General features: G+C 43.0%; 1 protein-coding gene across 1 annotated transcript; it reads right to left on the bottom strand.

Annotated features, from left to right (window-relative positions):
* Window positions 1–1,700: 1,700 nt before the first annotated feature.
* On the bottom strand, window positions 1,701–10,654 carry LOC149280189 (catalase). Its single transcript, XM_089500720.1, has 13 exons — window positions 10,589–10,654; window positions 6,582–6,753; window positions 6,386–6,496; window positions 6,168–6,298; window positions 5,064–5,168; window positions 4,833–4,958; window positions 3,888–4,079; window positions 3,522–3,674; window positions 3,091–3,229; window positions 2,797–2,927; window positions 2,586–2,693; window positions 2,374–2,460; window positions 1,701–1,766 (listed from the first exon to the last, which is right to left on the bottom strand). The coding sequence occupies exons 1-13, from the start codon at window positions 10,652–10,654 to the stop codon at window positions 1,701–1,703; spliced, it is 1,587 nt and encodes a 528-aa protein (XP_089356846.1).
* Between the last annotated feature and the right edge of the window lie 1,692 nt (window positions 10,655–12,346).

Below are 12,346 nucleotides of genomic sequence, written 5' to 3' on the forward strand. Positions count from 1 at the left end.
TACTCAAATTCCAGATTGATGTAACAACGCCGGCCGTCTTCTGCATGCATCTAAAAGTTAAAATATTTGTCTGTGTCTGGAATTGTCCTTCAGACCCTTAACTCTTTAAAATAAAATTTAACCCCCCCCACCACCACCACCCTCTGATCTGATACCCCTCTTCACCAAGATAAGCGAAATAAAAGAGTGGCGGTTAACACAGTTTATGACATATGCACAAGGTCAACGTTAACATAAGATACAACCAAAGGCCAAATTACTCTTCTATCCTTTTGAATTCAGTTTCTCAGTGTCAACCCCCCCCCCCCCAAACAAAAATACAGAAGTTACTTAATCTTCCCCTTCTCCACGGCCACAATGGGAAGTGCAATCCACGTGCAACATGACCGGAAGCCCTTTAATGCAATACCTACTTTTTTTTTTTTATCTTAGTATACGTATGTATTGAATGACCACAAAAGAGAGGAAAGAGGAAGCAAAAAATAAATGTCACTTTGCGTTCAATGTAAATACATCAAATTTGTTTCAAGGAATTTTAGCAATTTAGCAATGCCTAAACACGAAATAAAATGTTAAATGTGCTACCCCTCTGAAATTTTCATAGTTCAATAAAAAAGTAACAGTCGAGTAGAATTTTGCCTCATGCACAAGTTTTCACCCTGAAACTTTTTTTCATGTGACTCAAGAGCTGGCATGGATAGGTTGTTGCCATAGAAGGCAAGAAAATAGTTGGGGTTTTTTTTGCTTAAAATGCCTTGTCAGTAATTCTGTTGTCCAAGTGGTACTGCACCTTTAACTCTGTCAAGGAGTAAGCATCACAAAAATGTTCCCTATTCTTTTGGCATCCACTAGATTAATAATGGAGCCTCATAAAACATACATTTAGGGTTACATTCTTTACACGCCGGTACGAAACGGCATCTCTATAAAACAAGGCGAATGGATCTCAGATTTAACTGGCAGGGGTACAGAGAAAAGAGACATGACTGCACATGATGTACATACAAAAAACAAAAGCACCCGTATGTTTGCATTAATCACAGAAGGTTTATTATACAGAAAAAGGAGGTTAGTCTGATATTCCCATCCCACCAACCTTCTCAGCATAACAGATAACACCCTACTGAAGAATAACCCTGGAGAGGACATATACCCCCCCACCACCACAACTGCCCCGAAAAATCAGGAGGTACTGCCCCAGATTGTCAGACAGCCCATAACGATGACAGATCCCCCTCCAAGGGCAACATTCAAAGTTGACCGCTATTCAACGAGTTAGAGAACAAGACAACCAACAAGCAACTAGTTGAGCCCTTTAAAAAGAAAGGCACTTAAAGCCGTTTCCAGTTTAGAAAAGCTTTGAGAATTCCGGCCAAAGCGAATCATCCCGTGCCGGATCTTTCAGGAAATTAAACCGAAACAAGCGTTTATTTTTTAAATCTTGGCTGTTACTAATAATTTGCAACGTGTTATTTTCAAAACAAATTGGAACATTTCCAACATGCGGGTTACCATTACTTGTAACCGTTTCAGTACCAGCACCACGGACTGTCAAGCTGCACGAAGCCGCAAGGCACTGAAAGGGTTAAGAATAAAAGAATTAGCTGAATTGATCCTGCGAGATTTCTTATCCAAGCCACTCGGTACAATTAAAAGGCAGGTAGGAGCCTGCGGACGGATACGCTCTCGAAGAAGAAGGTTTACAGATTGGCCTTGTCGTTGCCTGTCGGGTAGGATGTATGCTGGGTGTACGTTTTCACAGTTTTCTGTAAAAAAATAAATAAAAAAAAACAACATGAGAATTATCCAGTATAGTGCGAAATAAAAGAAAAAAAAAAAAAAGAACAGATATTTAGGCAATTTAACAGATACAGACTTCATCCGATATTAGGAACCCAGAGAAAATATTGCATATTATTCGACCCCAGAGACAAACTTTTTGACTTTGCCGGTATCTGGGGGGGTTTACTAAATACTTGCAGGTCTGCTGGGTCTTGTGTAAAGTTTCGGTTCTTAATGGTATACCAATAGGACCCCACAACCGCACTGTACGAATGAGTGTTTGTTTTTAATTTATAGGGAACTGGTCTGAAGCAGGACAGCGAGCCGAATCACCGGCCAGAAGCTACACTGGGCTTAGGCGTTCTCATCGACATTAAAGCTTTCGTTGCAAAACAGGAAACGCCAAAATCCCAGGTTTCCGTCACAAAAGATCAAAGTGAGAGCGAAAGCAGAAGACGGGATGTGGAATACAGAGACCTGCCCCGAGTTACAGATACGCTGCCATATCTGATCTACCGGACCTTGTTAACTAAAACACGGTGTAAGGAGATCATCCGAGGGCCTCGGTGAATTTAATCCAGAAAGTCTTACCTTCTTTGGGCCTTCGGCGTTGTATTTATCCAGCAATGCCTGGATCCGGGCCCCGTAATCGGGGTGAACGTCGCTGAAGTTTTTCACCTGTTAGGAGGACAGGAGTTAGAACCTGAGATCCAATATCAGTCTATTACCAAGTAAGAATATAACTTTAAAAGTCTCCCCGCAATAAACAGTGTGTTCTCTGCAAGAAGCGCCTGGTGACTTACAGCTCTCTTCTGGATGAAGAGCTGAGCGCCCTTTAGGTGCCCGGCGATGTTCTCACACAGGCGCTTGCGCTCCTCTTCGTTCAGCACTTTGGTGTAGAAGTCCCGGACCTTGAGATAAAATACTATTTAGACCTTTTAAAAGGGCTGGATCTTAAAGACAGCGAAGCCTCTGCTGCCCGGCCGCTTCCTCGCTGGAATACCGGGCTGTTACCTGAGTGACGTTATCGTCGTCGGAGCTGTTGTATCTCGAGACGTCTCCAGACACGTGGAACCTGTGTTCCCTTACTTGAGGCTGGTTCTCTGGAGCCGAGAAGCTGTTGGGGTAGTAATTCGGCGCTCCACCTGCATGCAGAGGAATCTACATGTAATAGGGACACAGATCTGAACCAAAATCAGCAACCTTTTCAGGGAGACTTCAAAGCAAAAAAGTTATTTGTGCTTTAAAAAGGTTATCTTATTTTTGGGTGCAGAAAAGTAGTTGTGTAATATAGGGGGGCTGGTTTACCCTGATTGTCAGAGAAGCACATGGGTCCATCTCGTTGGTAATTGGCAACGCGAGCCTTGTATGGGCAGTTTACCGGGATCTGTAGATAATTGGCACCCAATCGGTGTCGGTGAGTGTCCGGGTAAGAAAAGAGTCTCCCCTAGAAGAGATTTCAGAAAGAAAATCATCACTATAGCTAATAGCAAAATATAAAAGCAGAATGCACTTCCGCTACAAAAAAAATATCATGCCTTTCTTGATAGGAGCACTTACAATCCACAGGTAAATACGATAATTAAGAAAGAGGAGAAAAAAAAAACCAGGTCCCTTTGATTTGGGGGAGGCGGGCAGGAAAGATAGGTCAGCCATCTTTTGTCCCCACCAAGGTGTATAGGAAAGGTAAGAAACGAAACGCATTCCCATGCGGTCTCCCCAGGCTCTGGCGATCGTACCTGCAGCATTTTATCCGGACTGGGTTCTATCCCGGGGGGCATGTTACTCGGGTCGAACGCCAGCTGCTCCACTTCGGCAAAGTAGTTCACTGGGTTCCTGTTCAACACCATCTTCCCCACGGGAATCAGCGGGTATTCTCCATGAGGCCAAATCTTTAAAAATAAATACAGAAAAACACTTTAGGTCACATAATGTCAATCTAAGTGTACGGGGGGGGGTCGGGCAAGTCAAATGTTCACAGTTAAAAGGCCTGTCTTAATATGCTGGAGAGCCGATGTTTTGGCCTGGTGGGACAGCACCTTTAACTTGCACCTCCACCTTGCGGTATCATGTGCAACACACACTATATGAAGATGCTCACTAACTTTGGTCAAATCGAATGGATTAAAGCGGAATTTCTCAGCTTGCTCGAAGGTCATGACTTGGATGTAAAAGGTCCAGGAAGGGTAGTTCCCGTTGCCGATGGCTTCATAGAGATCATGAATCCCGTAGTCTGGATCACTGGCCGCCAAGCGATTAGCTTCCTCCACCATAAGGTTTTTGATGCCTTGGTCAGTCTGGAATGACACAAAATATACGCGGCACACTTCAGAATTAACTGGATAGTGCGACAAAAATGAACCCTCAAAATGCCATGGGGGCTGTCAAATAACAGAGCTCGAAGTACAAAGCAAGTCCTTTCAAGTCTTTGATTGTTACTGGCCTTAGGTTGAAATATAACAAGTCCAGATTTTAACATAATACCTGTTACCCTTGCCATATGTGTTACCATTACACAGTTATACTTTCATAGATAATAGTACTCATTGTATGTGGAATATGATGCCATTATATAAAACATTTAACAATAATAATAATAATAAATAATAATGTCAGATATTGCATGAGCGCCATCTGGTGGCAGGCAGACTGCACTGCATCACTTCACTATGTGTTTATCAAAATAATTTTGGAAATTGTGCTAATCCTTAACCAACCAAACGCCCAGAACTTCACATCGGGGGTGGGCTGGCCTAGGGGGACAAAGGAGTCATTGCCCTATGAGCCGGTTTAGACCGGCAAAGGGAGGTGGGAAGGAGTGGGTTCATGTAACGCCATGAGGCCACTTGGTTTTATCTGCCCCGCAGGCCAGAAGGTGCCAGGGCTACCCTGTGTTCATCTGAATGTAATAAGAACACGCAACATTCAATGGAACCAGTGCAGCTCTGCTGATTTTTTTTTGATTTTTTTTTGGGGGGGGGGCGTGATGCTGAAATCCTCTATCAGACTGGAAGACAAAGTTCACTTTCTTTAGTCCCAGAAACGCATACCTTGTAGTGAAATTTGCAATACACAGCTTCACCCTTTGCATTGATAAGTTTAAAGGTGTGTGAGCCATAACCATTCATGTGACGGTGACCGTCTGGAAGCCCGCGGTCCGAAAACAAAAATGAGACCTGGAAAGAAAGAAAAAAAAAAACAAAAGCCTTAGTCCAAATATTTCTCTTCACTATTAACCTTGACTGACAGCAAGTTTGGAAAGTATAACAAAAAAGTCGAACCTGATGGAGAGATTCTGGACGCAGAGCCCAGAAGTCCCAGACCATATCTGGATCCTTCAGGTGAGTCTGGGGATTCCTCTTCTGAGAATGGATGAAAGATGGAAACTGCATAGGAAGAAAGATGGAAACTTAATCCATAAAAATGACGTCAACTGGGAAGCCAGGGTAGATCAGGAACATAAAATTTGACGGTCCATCTTCCCGTTGTAAAGCTGTAAACCTTAACCAGTCGTTGGTCTCGTCTTGGATTCAGGAGCCGTATGTCTATAGCATGCATGTTTAATACCCTCACTGTATTATACTCTACCACTTCTGCTGGGAGGCTGCGCCACTTCTGTACACTTTCAGTAAAGTAAAACCTTATATTATCCTTTATAATCGCTGCCTTTAAAGTTTAGAAGCCTCACCATCATTTAAATAGACACCATGCTGACTGCGTGACTTTAAGCAAATACATATGTTTAAGATGTAATAAAAGGGCCACAATCAACTAGATTTACCAGCAATTAATGCTGTGACACACAGCCTCCACCACAACGTGGCAGTAACATTATTCATGTGTCTGCATTCTTCACATCGGACAGAAGTATTCTTTTTCATTACGCGACTATTGCGCAACGTTTAGATAAAGCAGTATCAGAGTGCATGGTGCTGAATTTCATGCCGAGACTTTGGATTTAGGACTAGTTGCGAGATTATCCCCGTTTGCGTGTTTTAAGTATTGAACTGGAATGGATTTAATCGTCCAAAACATTCTGGAACGCAGACTAGAACATTTCACAATTCTGAAATACCAATTCAATGCACGCAACAGCTAAACAATCTACAGCCACAAGTGTTTATTCACTAAAGTGGGAGACCGGGAGCTTTGGTTTCTAACTCACCATCGTCACTGGGTACTATAAAGGGGCCGATCCCAATGGTGCCCTGCGGCAAACTGCCAAATAATCCCCCAAATTAAGCTGTATATTAACTGAGGGGGGGGTCTCATCTGCATTAAATGGGACACTCAATTGCCCCAGGCACCCCCTGAAGAATGAAAGCCTATGAACCAACGGGAGCGCTTAGACAAAAAACAAACTAATGGCTAAAAACCACACTTACCAGCATGGCGTCCCTGATGAAAAAGATTGGGGTGTTATTACCGGTAAGGTCCCAGTTTCCGTCCTCTGTGTACATCTTCACGGCAAACCCACGAGGATCTCGGACGGTATCAGCTGAGCCAGCCTCGCCAGCTAAAGGGAAGGGGGGAAAAAATTGTAAGGGGAGAACGTAAAGAGAGCAACATTTTGTGCTTAAACACGGAGGAAATTATATCATACCAACAGTGGAGAACCTCACAGCGAGTGGCGTCCTCTTCCCAACGTACTCAAACACCCTGGCTTTGGTGAATCTGGTGATGTCATGTGTCACTTCAAAATAGCCAAACGCACCTAAAAACAGAATATTGTTTAAGTAGCCATGCTATTTATGGTTAACTCTTGGTAAACTACCTTATTTTAACAAAGGTGTTCCTACCTGCTCCTTTGGCATGAACGACTCTTTCAGGGATCCTCTCCCTATCAAAATGAGCCATCTCATCCGTGAAAGCCACATCCTGTACCAGAAGCGGCCCCCGGGGACCTATGGTCAAAATGTTCAGCTTGTCCGATATGGGGTTGCCCCCTCCTGTGGTAAGGACATCCGGATTCTGAATAAATATAAAAATAGGGTGGTTGGTGGCATGCCCAGGAGACTGTCAATTTTTATTTTTGGGCTCATTATTTTGTTTTTGTTGAAAAGAAAATGCATTCTAAAAAAAAAATAGGTATATTTCTACACCATTATTTCAATTGATGTATTTTCCCCCATTTGATTTCAAATGGAAATCAACTGGGAATTAAAAGAGGAATTAAGTTTATATCAGACTTTAAGCTATATAAATAAAATTTATTATTATTTATTATTATTATTAATAATCATAATAAAAAAGCCATCCGCAGGTACAGTTGCTAAACTTGTCGGTCAAATAGCACGTGCGCATCATGGAGAACAAACGAAAAATATTGACATTTTAGCTGCGGTGCATTTAAATCCGTTCCAAAAAATAAAACAGAAAAAGTTTGGAGAACTTTCAACCAAATTTCTGCCAATTCCTGAACAATTTCACAATTCAACAATATGCGCTCTCAGCAAGTCATGGGATTTTGTTTGTGCCAAAGCATACAGATAAACACATTTTAATCCACCCCCTAAGAAACAGGGGGGGGGGGGGGAGAGCAGCAAAAGTTACAAAATTAATTAACCCATAAAAAGGGCGATTCCATGAAATAATATTCATGCCGCGATGAGTCGCCATCAACTCGACAGCTAAGTGGTTTATTAAAGGCTTTAATTACGAGGATTTGCACTTCCCGAATCCAAGATATCGGCTAGAAATATAAGTGTTATATATTATATTATTTGTAAATAAAAATATGAATAAATGTTAATTCCTGTCCAAAGCACGCATTTAAACGGCTAAATATTTTGGCTTACGTACGTATCACGTTCACCTGGCCTATAAGCGTAACAATGGAAGAATGTATCGCATTGTTCGTCACCAGAGAAACATTCGTCCTCGTTATTTAGGTGAGCGGTCAGGATGCTATGTTAGCTTTGCCCTTTGGCTCCCTGCTTATTATGGAATGGCTTTATGACTTGTCTATACGTTCTGCACCCTGATAGAGCGAAGAAAACACTTTACAAAAATATCCATGTTTGAGATCACATACGGCAAGCGAGACTGGCCATTTTCATTCGATCAATTGAGAAGAGCATTGAGAGAATCGGGGAGAAAAAGAAAAAAGATAAAAAAAAAAGATATGAGGCTTCATCAAGTCCCTTTCTTCGTTGGGAAAGATTAACCAAGACTGTAAGCTCTTGGGAATAATGGCTCCGCTACAGATGTTTATGTAGGTGTCTGAAGCATTTGCCCCAATGGCAGGGTTACATGGTAAGCCTAAACGATGTACCCCTCCACCCCCAGCCCACCGTGTGCAGTAAAACAATGACATCTGATGTCCCCTAATGTACACTACCATTCAAAGTTTGGGGTCACTCAGCTGTTTTTACAGAAAACGACATTTCTGGCTGTAACATAATTGCAAAAAATGGTTTCTAACCATCAATTAGGCTTTTAAACTTAAACTTGGGTCAACGAACACAACGTGCCATTGGAACACAGGAGTGATGGGAGTGATAAAGGGCCATTGGAACACAGGAGTGATGGGAGTGATAAAGGGCCATTGGAACACAGGAGTGATGGGAGTGATAAAGGGCCATTGGAACGCAGGAGTGATGGGAGTGATAAAGGGCCATTGGAACATGGGAGTGATAAAGGGCCATTGGAACGCAGGAGTGATGGGAGTGATAAAGGACCATTGGAACGCGGGAGTGATAAAGGACCATTGGAACGCAGGAGTGATGGGAGTGATGGGAGTGATAAAGGGCCATTGGGACCCAGGAGTGATGGGAGTGATAAAGGGCCATTGGGACCCAGGAGTGATGGGAGTGATAAAGGGCCATTGGAACCCAGGAGTGATGGGAGTGATAAAGGGCCATTGGAACCCAGGAGTGATGGGAGTGATAAAGGGCCATTGGAACGCAGGAGTGATGGGAGTGATAAAGGGCCATTGGAACGCAGGAGTGATGGGAGTGATAAAGGGCCATTGGGACCCAGGAGTGATGGGAGTGATAAAGGGCCATTGGAACCCAGGAGTGATGGGAGTGATAAAGGGCCTCTGTACGCCTTTAAAGAAATTCCATTAACAATCAGCAGTTTCCAGCTACAATAGTCGTTTACAGCATTAACCCCGCCTGCGCTGGATTTCTCATCCATTTCATGTTATTTTAATAGACAAAATTAGCTTTTCTTCCAAGAACAAGGACATTTCTAAGTGACCCCAAACGTTTGGACGGTAGTGTATGGATTAGGGGTATCCCTTGTCCTGGCCCTCTACAACAACACGGGTGAAGGTACGCCCAAACCCCTGCTCGGTGATGAATGCATGGGTGGGGAGATGTGTAAAGGTGATATAAGTGGCTACACATAAATACCTAAGGCTTCACGGCTTTCTTGCCTGAAAGGCGTTGGGTAGGAACACAGCAACATAAGAAACACCCAATCTTTCTACCCTCCTTCCTGCTTTTGGTCCAGAAAAGGCCATTTATTTCTAATTTTGGCACTCGGGGCGAAGAAGGAATTTCATCCCCCTTCTCCTTGGATCAAAGAGCTCTAAAATATTAACCGTTTATTCTATTATTCATAGTAAAGAAAAGTGGAAAAACAAACAATAACCCTGTAAAAAAAAAAAAAAATCCAAAGATGGGTCACAAAAAAAGAAAATAAAATAAAAACCTATCATGGCTAAAAATAAGATATAAATTTACAGCAACACGGGATCGTAAACCAACAACGTTTTTATCAGAGAGTTCGGAGAACAAACGGCCAAAGTACAAAAATCAGGGCAAAGGGGCAGATTTATTTACTTTTTGTTCTGCCCTCATGTTTTAAAACACAGGAACTACTGGTCAAAAAGCAGAATTTGGACAAATTTATGATGCCGCTGCGATTTTTAACAATTGTGCTAATTAATTATATATTGTTTTAATTAATTATATTCTATACAACATATAGAATTATTCAAATAGAAGTTATGGTAACTAAGGTCAAACTGACGTTATGTCAAAATAACTCTAACACAAGGATTTTTATTTTGAAAATAAACATCCCCCCCTTTAATGCAGATAATGTGATGTTGCGATGAATTGACGTATCATTTAGTTCTAAAAGGGTTACAAATCACATTTTCTTTTATTCTATATCTTGACCCCAAGACCATGGACGATTATTAAAAATATCTGCTACACGCCAGTAACAATTTACACAGGACGGAAACCCAGAACGGGTGGTAGACCTGAGCCCGCTCTCAGCTACGGGACACCCGGTCCAAACCAGAGGGATCTACAGGGATTAGCAACAGTTGCTGAGAACTACAATTCCCAGCATGCACAGCCACCTGCAACTTCACAGAGATTGCACATTCACAGGTAACCCTTATCCCTCCCCCCTGTGGTGGGCTGGATGAGCATGCTCGGAGTTGGAGTTGCACTGAAGGTACTGCAGGCTCCTCACCCCATTTCTGTGTACCTACAGCTTGCACGAAGAGCACAAATCCCTGATAAACCCCAGTAATTGCCCCCATAGGGTATTATTCTCCTGTAGGACATGCATATGATGCAATTAATGCAGAACAGCTCCCTTTATTTAAATGCACCTGTGTGGTTACAAACTCAAAACTATATTATATACAGAATAATAATATAATGACCTTACATGAGGAATAAGGGGCCTAATATAGAGGCACTAAAACCCAGGCTTTCTATTTATTTCTGCAAATATAATATATTAATATTATATCTATAGAGACATATATGAGGGCCCTGGCTGTGTACAGCCGGCAAGGCCTCGGCTAGCAGGGCAGACATGTCTGGGGCTGAGGTACCTGGGAGCCCCGGCTCTCCTTCCAGAGCTTCATCTGATCGGCGGACTTGTCCCTCTGCTGCGCCATGTTTACGGTGCGAACGGAGCGCTGCGGCGGCTCACAGTTATAATATCACACAGCAGACCCCGCCCACTCTGACAGGACCAGCCGTAGATTTGACAGCAAAAAGGGCGGTGGAGCGCGCCGATTGGACAGCGGAGCTGTCAGTCAGTGTCATCCACGGGAGCCAGCAAAATAGTGTACAAAGGTCGGGAAAGAGCAAAAAGTGTGAGGGGGAGAGGAGGGGGAGAGGAGGGGGAGAGGTGGGGAAAGAGGGGGGAGAGAGTGGGGAGAGGAGGGTGACAGACGGAGAGGCGACAGACGGAGAGGCGGGAAGAGCAGGGAAAAGAGAAGGACAAGGATGAGGGTGACAAAGGGAAAGAGTGAAGAGAGGACGAGAGACTGAGTGAGAAATGTGACAGAGGGAGAAAGTGAGGAGAGGATGTGAGAGTGAGTGGGGAATGTGACAGAGGGAGAAAGTGAGGAGAGGATGTGAGAGTGACAGAGGGAGAAAGTGAGGAGAGGACAGAGGTATATAATGAGGGGGTGTCAAGGGAAAAGAGTGAGAAGGGAAGGAGGGATAGTGGTAGGGGGTGAGGAAAGGAGGGTACTAATTCTAATTCTTGGCCAAACGCCTAAGTTTACAGAATCCATCATCACCCAGTTGCTTACTGTCTTTTATCTTTTCTTTCTTTCCTTCCCCTTCCAAACCTATCCTCCACACTTACTCTCTTCTCATTCCCTCACTTTCTCTCTCTCTGTCACCTAACTCATTGACTTCACTATACATTTTGAAGGACAAACCCCAATGAGCTTCTGCGGTAGAAATGCGTTGGTTGGCTCTGTATAATGTATAGTTAAGTCAGTGAGATGTCTTGAAAGCCTCCTTACACATTGAACTATACATCATACAGGCCTATTTTGCTGGGGAATCCTAACAGTGTTGGCCTTTCATAGTGAATAGCGAAATGAACCACAACTCACCCTTTAGTGAATAAAACTCAAAAGAAAAGGTGGGAAAGGAGATAAGGATTGGGGAAAGAAGATGCGATAAAGCCTGAGAGAGAAGGGAAAAACCGAATGAGAAGAGAAAATCTAACTTGGTGTCTCTCACATATAGTAGCCCAGGGCTATTAAAGCTCCATTTAGACCACGCATTAAATGCACTCTCTAGTGTGTTAAACAAATAAACCTTATAAGATCTGTCCTTTTATACTCAAAGATTTAATCACATAAATCAACAAATAAACTTTTAAAAGGCATTTCCAGTTTCTGTAGCAACAGCCTATCAGTGTCTGCTTTTGTGTCACATGACAACTAAGTGTTCCAGGCAAAAAAAAATATGAATGTATTTAGTTAAACAAGTGTTCAGCAGCAAAAGTGGAACAGCACCTTTAACCATAGACTCTATTCTTATAGATTGGATTATTATCGAACTTCATTAGTGCCGATAAGTCTAACGATCCGATACGGCGGACAGTGTGATTTGTTGCCAAAATCTCGCTTTCACTCAGTGCGGACCTCTGTTCCCTGCCCTGTTATGCAACAAAGTGTGTATTACACCTTGGCCGTGCCATGCGCAGGTCGGGCACCGCGGTCACAGTGATGTCCTTCAACCTGCCCCTGGAAAGAGCTGCTGATCCAAAAAAGCCTGAATATGAAATCTATTGTACTTTATCCCCTTTAATTCCATCTGAACATGGGACTTCTGAGATCCCA

The sequence above is a fragment of the Sceloporus occidentalis genome, unplaced genomic scaffold (assembly GCF_023333645.1).
Source record: "Sceloporus occidentalis isolate IW3139 unplaced genomic scaffold, rSceOcc1.0.p SCAF_158, whole genome shotgun sequence".
Classification (NCBI taxonomy): domain Eukaryota; kingdom Metazoa; phylum Chordata; class Lepidosauria; order Squamata; family Phrynosomatidae; genus Sceloporus; species Sceloporus occidentalis.

Coding starts and splice junctions, on each gene's coding strand:
- LOC149280189 (XM_089500720.1), bottom strand. CDS start 10,654: ATGGCGCAGCAGAGGGACAAGTCCGCCGATCAGATGAAGCTCTGGAAG. Junction 6,497..6,581: donor CGTTCATGCCAAAGGAGCAG/GTAGGAACACCT, acceptor TTCTGTTTTTAG/GTGCGTTTGGCTATTTTGAA. Junction 2,694..2,796: donor ACGACGATAACGTCACTCAG/GTAACAGCCCGG, acceptor TTTTATCTCAAG/GTCCGGGACTTCTACACCAA.